The following is an 8,186-nucleotide window of genomic DNA, read 5'->3' as shown; positions in this document are numbered from 1 at the left end:
CGTGTCTACTATGATGAGCCTAGTCCTTTACCTAGAGCAAGGTTTTCTGTAAGAATTTCTCGACACTCACTTGGCTTAGCTATCCTCTTTGGTGATTAGGAGGTCATTTCTGTTTAAGAATTGACTGGTGTGCGCTAGGGCCAGAGCTCAGAGGGAGAGCTCTGGCTTGGCGTGTGCAAGGCTCCAGCACCGCAAGGGAAAGGACGGAGCAGTATCAAGTTCCCTTCCTGATTCCTCAGATGCAAACCTGTTTAAGACCCATTTCTACCAGTCACCTTCCAATCCTCAAGACCCACACCTTTTACACAGGAAAGGGGAATCTGGTGAGGAGAGACAAAAGAAATACTCAAGAAAGAGATTCATTGCCTTTGGTGGGTGGAGTGCTGTGGACTGGGTGGAGAACCTGAGACACGGGTCAGAGTTCATGTCTGTCATGCCTTCCTTTCCCCCTCTTCCCCAGGCATAATGAAGGTGACTGTGGTCCATATGCTGTTTATGGTGCTGCTACTGCTGCTAGGCCTGGGGCTGGGCCTGGGCCTCGGCCTTCACATGGCTGCTGCAGTCTTGGATCCACCACTGAGTGAGTTCTGGCCTGCTGGCTCCGAGGGCACAGCTGAGGCCACTGAAGAGGGAGAAGGCACAAGGACCACAGAAACCCTGGTGCTGGGCTACAAAGAAATGGCACAGCCTATCTGGCCAGAAGAGGCTGTCCTCGGTGAAGACGAAGTTGGAGGAAGCAGGATGCTGTTTCAGAGCAAACAGGACTACCTCAGGTTTGACCTGAGCCCCAGGGACTGTAACACCATGATGGCCCCCAAGATGAAGGAGCATAATCGCAGTTGCACAGACCAATACACATTCATCCATGAAGAGCCAAGCACAGTCAAGGCCGTCTGTGACAGCCCTGCGGTCACCTGTAACCTCAAGGGGCTCAAATGTCACAAAAGTCCCCGTCCTTTCGATATTACACTGTGCAAGCTGTCCAAACCAGGCCAAGTCACTCCCAACTGCCATTATCTGAGTTATATAATGGAAAAGGTCATTATCATAACGTGCAGTGACACGAAGTTGCAGGAGGTTAACTGAAGACTCTTGCCTTTCCCTTCCCTTCACCTTGTCCCATTTGCTGATGCTTCTGCCCAAACTTGGGTGCATAGTCGAGAAGGTCCTGGGTGAACCACTATGATCTTTGTCTTCTGAAAATATAATTATTCTCTGCGTTAGGGGTCGTCCAACTGGCATTTTGTTCTGGGGGTCAGAAATGGCAAAATAATGCCTAGTTTCTCCGAGCTGTCTCTCACCTTCAGCCCTGCCCTACAAAGGCCGAGGGGTAGGTAGACCCTGCCTTAGCCGTGGTCATCAGCCTGATCCCTGGACTGAGTAGAACCCGGGCATGTAGTAGGAGAGTTGGATGCATCCTTTACCCATTTTCTTCCCTGCTACCCTCACGGGGCCTCTGTGGTAATCACAGACTCCTGGGTAATCACATTGTCCTGTGCAGAACAACGCACTTCTCAGATGCAATTAAAATGATTCTATCTAGGACTGTGTCTGAAAGTCACATGGTTAGGCTGGAAAATAATCGAGCCTGCTGACAGGGTGGAGCAAGAGGAACCAGTGCTTGGGTAAGGCCCACTTCTTCTTCTTGTTCCCCTCCCCTTTCTGCTCCTATTTTCACAACCTTTCTTTTTGTTCCTCTTTTCTTTTTCCTTTGTTTCTTTCTTCTCTTATTGCTTTCTGTGTTCTCCTTTTCTTCCACCCTTTTTTTTATGGAGGGTCCCTGTTTCTCCAGACGTCTTTTGAGCCACTCAGGCAGCTAATATGTGTTGACTGGGCTGTACTGGGTAAGCAGAGGTTGGTCCCATAGACTGAGTCTGGCCTGGGTAGTTAGAGGTTGGGTGGAAAGAAAGGAAGAAAGGGAGGAAAGGAGGAAGATAGAAATGGCTGTTCGTGGTTGTCAACTTGACTACATCTGAGGTAGCAGCTGGGTACACCTGTGAGGGTTTTTTCTTAGTTAAATCATTTGAAAGGGTCTTTAATCTGTGTCTTTTGAGGTAGGAAGATCTACCTTTGATCTGTGCCACATCTTTTGGTGCAGCCCAGACAAAGGACATGGAAGAAGGAAGCTCTCTCTCTTAGCTGGCTGGCCCTTACTCTTCCTGGCAAGTTCATTACTTCACTGGTATTAGAGCCTACTTCTTCGAGGTTCCATTGTACATTGAAGACTGGCCGAGACATCTGGCCTCATGGATTGAACAGCTACTGAATTCTTAGACTTTCTATTGGTAGACAACCATTGTCGGACTATCTGAACCATAGCTCGTTAGTCATTCTAATTGATCCCAGATCCACACTTTCCCAATACCCTGCCTCTGCTTACTATACTTCAATTAGACGTTAGCCAGATTTCTGCTACTGTCAGACAAGACCCGAGAACTAACTTAGACGGAGGAAGCACCCATTTTGGGTCCTCTGGAAGAGCAGTCGGTGCTCTTAGCCACTGAGCAAACTCTCCGGCCCCGACACTTTGCTTTTGGAAATCTAAAAGGTTCCAAGTTCCAAAAAGCACAGGCTTCAAAAGTTTCAGGTACGGAATTGCATTGCAACACATACATATTATCCAATTAGCCTTTGATGGATTTGTTTACATATGACCCCAGCTAGGTCGCAAGCATCTCTGTGGAAGCAGCTCTATTACACGTTTCTTCCATGTTCTTTGTCAGCACATTTACAGGTACCTGATAATCTCTTTAGTGACTATCCATCCAGTACCTCCTCAGAAGCTATAATAATTACAGTGAAACATAAACTCATTTAGGGGAAGTGAGAAATCCTGATCCTTGTCAAGCACTGGGCAAGCAATGTTTCAAAGGTCTTTAGATGGCCTCAGGCAGGAAGAAAACTACCATTGTTTATCCCGAACACTCCTACAAGCTTTCCTAGACTGGTTTTACTGAATTACATTTAACAGAAAAGTAACAAGCTCAAGGAGGCCCACTGTATTGGTGACTTTGTTGTTGCTATAACAAAATACCTAGAGCTAGGCGTTTAGAAAGAAAAAGGTTGATTTCGCTCACAGTTTGGGAGACTGAAAACCCACGTTCAGGTATGGTATTTGATCTGGACATGGTATTTCATTTGGGTGTGGTGTCAGAGTGAGGCGCCACCTCAGTCTCGGGGACTTGAGCACTTGTCTGCAGTTGGTTGGCATTGTTTGGGGAGGTTTAGATGGCTCAGCCTTGCTGGAGGAAGTACGTCACTGAGCGCAGACTTTGAAATTAAAAGCCTCATGTCACTTCCAGTTGCTGGTGGCTGAAAATGTGAGCTCTCAGCTTCCTGATCCTGCAACCACACCTGCTGCTTCTGTGAGGCTGGAAAAGATTCCATTTTGGTGCTGGGACCTTGTGGGACTTCGAAATTCACCCAACCCCCAAGAAAAGCCAGGGGTGCTAGCCCCCTTCTAGGGAAAGTATTAGCTAATGGGGAACACCCAAGTCACACAAAACTGCTGCCCACCTAACTTCCCCTATCGATTGAGCAACAAGCAGCTGTTCCAGAGACTGTCCCAGAGATGTGACCCGGGACAGTTGCTATGGGTGAACAACCCGCCCCCAGGCAATGGCAGCCTATCAGAGAGTAACAAGCTTTGCCTAACCTTCAGCCAATTATGATGCAGGATAAGTAATTTTGTACTTTGAGACTGTAATCTTGTGATTGCCTTGTGGATTTTGTACTTACAAACCCCTTACAATAGTAGATGGGGTTCTTCTCCCTCCACCCGCTGTGCCAGCTTGCCAGGCAGGGGACCCGTGCCAGCCCGTACATAGTAAACAAAACCTTGCTTTTGAATTTGGAAGTGTGGCTCTGTGGTGGTCTTCTTGGGGGGTCTCTGGACTTAGGCACAACACTCGCTTTGCCTCTCCACCATGATGGACTCTATCCCTTCTGGAACTACAAACCCCAATAAACTCTTCATGATAAAAGTTTCTTCTGGTCACGTGTTGCATCATAGCCACAGAAGATGAGCTAACACACTGAGAAACTCCATCGGTTCAGCCTGTTGTGAGGCTCCTTCAGCTCTGTCCCAACATCATAGACATCATGGTGCACAAGAGAGATGTGCAGACCAAGACAAGAAACTAGAGACCGAAGGAGAAAGCTTTGCTCTTTTATAATGACCTGTTTCTGTGAGAGCCAACTTCTCTGTGTGACCAGCATTGCCCCCTTCAGGAGCAGCAGCACCAAGGACCTAACCACCTCTCACCAGGCCTCACCTTCTAAAGGTTCTTCAGCACTGAGACCCCGAAGAGCAAGCCTCTAACACAGGAACGCTTCAGGAACAATCCTGACCAAACCATAGTCCCTGCTTCTGTTAGCCAAGACGGCCCAGGCTACCAATGGCTGCTTGCCCCTCAGAGAAGCTCACTGCACTTCCCTCTCCTGTTAAGGTGTCCCTGAGCTTGTGCTCCTATGCTCAAAGGGACAAGATTCAGTTCCACGTAAACTCTAAGGGCTTGGATTCTGTAGTGGATGCTTCTTGTGCCAATCAAAAAGCACTTACAAGCTAGCATGGTGGTACGTACTTGTAATCTCAGGACTGAGGTGGAAAGATATTGAATTCAAGGTTAGCCCTGGGATAGCCTTAGAATTCTGGGACAGGCTGAGCAGCAGAGAAAAAAATGCTTCAAAAAACTCTACAGATTATCTATCTATCTATCTATCTATCTATCTATCTATCTATCTATCTATCTATCTTCTCTAGTACATACACACCTACACACACTAAACAATTTTATAAGGTAGTCCTATTATTTATTTTTTGAAACTTTTATGCAATATATTTTTTAAATAGTACTTTTCATATAGTATATGAAATAGTATTTTCTGGACATGGTTTCTGTTCATTTCCTCATAGGTCCGCTCCTTCTTCCAGCTTTTCTTTTACTTTCTTAAAACAAACAGGCAAATAAAAGAGACAGGAAATAAAGAATAAAATAAACTAGCAAATGAACAAACAGAAAGAAATAAAGAGGATGAGAGACATACATATTCACACACACACAAAAAAACCCATACAAATACAAAATCAGAAGCTATAATATATAAGAAAAGACATTTAAGGTTAAAAAAATGTTCAAACAAATCAATATGAGACAAAAAAAAGTATCTCTAAAAATGCCATTAAGTTCACTTCTTGTTGGTCTACACTTCTAGACCTGTGAACTGCCCTTTAAATGTAGTTTATACACCCAGTGGAACTCCCTTGGGGAAGACTGACTTTTCCTCTGCAAGCAGTTGTCAACTGGAGATAGATTCTAACTTGGGGATGGGAGCGCTTATCTACTTGCCCTCTCAGCACTGGGACCACATATGGTGGACCTGCACATGCTGCCATAGTCCCACAGTGACTGGAGGACACTGCGTCCTTGGAGTCCTCCATCCCCTCTGACCTGTGCAGCAGTTCTGCTGTGTCTGGAGGACACTGCTCTTGGAGTTGTCCATCCCCTCTGGCTCTTACAGTCTTTCTGCCTCCTTTTCCACATAGCTCTGGAGCCCTGGGGGGAAGGGTTTGATGAAGACACCACATTTAGAACTGAGTGTTCCCAGGTCTCTGCCCATTGCCCAACTGTGGGTCTCTATATTAGTGCCCATCTACTGCAGGAGGACACTTCTATGTCAATGGCTGTGTCAGACACTGATCTAGCAGAATGTTATTAGGAGTCAATGTACTGCTATGTTCCTTTAATAGAATAGTGTTGTGGGATATTATTTTAACTAGGCAAAGATGTATTACATTTGTTTATGCTGCAGAATATTTAACTGCATAAAGTTCTATTGGACAATGGTCTGTACTCTGTCAATTGTATTTTAATAAAACACTGATTGGCCAGTAGATAGGCAGGTAGTATAGGTGGGGCTATCAGCAGGAAGTAGAGTCAGGAGGAGGAGAATTCTGTAAAGAAGAAAGATCCAGTCTGCAGTCGGCACGCAGATGCAGAGGACACAAGACATGACTGCCTCGCCGGAAAAGGTGCCAAGCCACGTGGCTAACACAGACAAGAATTATGGGCTAATACAAGTTATAAGAGTTAATAAGAAGCCTGAGCTAATGTTACTTTTGTTTATGCTACACTTGTTTAATTACGGATATATGTGAGGCATTTGTTTCACCTTGCCTGCCTAAGGCACCTGATTGAGCTAATAAAAAGCTGAATGCCCAAACGCTAGGCAGGAGAAAGGATAGGTGGGGCTGATAGGGAGAGAGGATGAATAGGAGGAGAAATCTAGGCTTGGAGGAACAAGAACAGAAATAGGATATATTTTTAAAATATTTATTTTTTTAACCACACTTTGTTTATATCTCTATGGAAGAACAACAAAATATCAGACTCATTCTTAAAAGGCAGAAATCATAACATGAGTGATTTCAGCTTCAGGCTTTATTCCCTTAAAAAGGTCTCCATTTTATGGCTTCTTCCATCTTTCACAGGCTGGGCAAGCTAAATGCCTCTCAAATGAAGAGCATGACCAGAAAATAAATACTAAGCATTAGATTTTAACAACTATCTGCCACTATTAGAGTCCCATCAGCTAATATTGTTGTGGTGGTTTGAATAAGAATGGCCCCATAAACTCACATACTTAATGCTTGGTCCCAGGCAGTAGGCATCATTTGAAAGAATTGGGAGGATTGGGAGGTGTGGCCTTGCTGGAGAAAGTGTCACTGGGCATGGACTTTGAGGTTTCAAAAACCTGCATCAGACCCCAGTGTCTCTCTCTCTCTCTCTCTGCCTGCAGATCAGGACGCAGTTCTCACCTGCCTCTCCAGCACCATGCCTGCCACGCTTCCTGCCGTGCCTCCTGCTGTGCCTCCTGCCACGCTTCCTGCCACGCTTCCTGCCGTGCTTCCTGCCATGATGATAATAGACTAAGCTTTGGAAACTAAGCAACCCCCAATCAAACTTTTCTTTTACAAGAGTTGGTGTGGCTATAATATCTCTTCAAAACAATAGAACACTCAGACAGAGGTTGAGTAAGCAGGGTCTAGAGTGAGGGCTATGAGCCATGGCCATATGTATAGGCCATATGTATAGTACCTACCCAAGATTGGTACCAGCTATCAGATTCTTGATGTCTTTTTTTTTTCTTTAAGGTTGTTTTTGATCATAGGGAAACTTTCTCTAATTACCCCTGACTGGTTGGCATAGAAGCAGCAAGTTTGGCCCAGTGCCATACAGAAGCCTTGTTTCCTGAAGAGCAACTTCCACCTGGGCTTCCAGATTGGAAACAGAATTGTCAGATGACCTAGGTCTATGAATACTTGAACACTGAGTTCATTAAAGGTTTTATCTCCCACAATTAGGACCAAAGTTCCAGTTGGGAAAGGGGTTGGCTGGCTGTAGCTGTGGAGGCCCAGAGTCTAGATTTAAGTGTGTCTTGCCTCTTCTCCACTATACGTGAATATCTGCGGTATGACAAGGATGCAGAGGAGTGGGGTCTCCTCAGTGCAAACAATTCAGAACATGCACACCTGGTTATGCTGTTAGCACAAGCAACCCAGGTAATTTCTGAGGCCTGAAAATAAACCTCAACTGTCTTTCCCGGAGTTTATGACTACAGGAATCTGCACAGGGAGAACTATCTAGGTGGCACTTGGTGACATTAGGCAGATACCCTTTCCTTGAAGACCCCCAGGGCAAGCTTGGGTTGGTCTCACAGTTGTCAGGATTGGAAGTGGAGTTTATTGTTTAATTTCAATCCCAACATGATGTTGGAGTTATGGGCCTTTCCCACGAGGAGGCAAGAAGACAAAATAGGACAATCATAATGACGGAGGAATAGATGGGGGGCTCCTGGGTACGGGCTATGGGTTCACAGTGGTGGCTTTGCCCTTCCCCAAGCGCAGTGTCTGGGTTAACGCCAGAAGCTCAGTCCTTTATGCAGAAGTCCCTCAGCTGAGTGACTGGGCTTTGGTTTGTCCTGACCAAACGGAACTGCTAGCATCAGTGCGCAGGATCTCTTTCACCTGTCTCAGCATGACGTCTGCTGGGCAGGTCCCAGGGACTGGACTGTGTCATCTAACAGTAGGAAGACTGACTAGACGGCTGGAGTTTTGCAGAATTGGATACAGATCTAGTCCAGGAGAATTATCTAAAATTGCATTATTTAGGCTGTGAGCATCCACC

The 8,186-nt window shown here is 45.7% G+C and overlaps 1 protein-coding gene across 1 annotated transcript; it reads left to right on the top strand.

The window, feature by feature from the left end:
• The first annotated feature begins 465 nt into the window (after positions 1 to 465).
• On the top strand, positions 466 to 1,223 carry Rnase10 (ribonuclease A family member 10 (inactive)). Its single transcript, XM_048435565.3, has one exon. It carries the CDS (start codon positions 466 to 468, stop codon positions 1,084 to 1,086), a length of 621 nt encoding a protein of 206 aa, XP_048291522.2. The 3' UTR covers positions 1,087 to 1,223.
• The last annotated feature ends 6,963 nt before the right edge of the window (positions 1,224 to 8,186 follow it).

This window comes from Myodes glareolus, chromosome 12, assembly GCF_982192425.1.
Source record: "Myodes glareolus chromosome 12, mMyoGla1.1, whole genome shotgun sequence".
NCBI classification, from domain to species: Eukaryota; Metazoa; Chordata; class Mammalia; order Rodentia; family Cricetidae; genus Myodes; species Myodes glareolus.
This window is presented reverse-complemented; position numbering and strand designations above follow the sequence as displayed.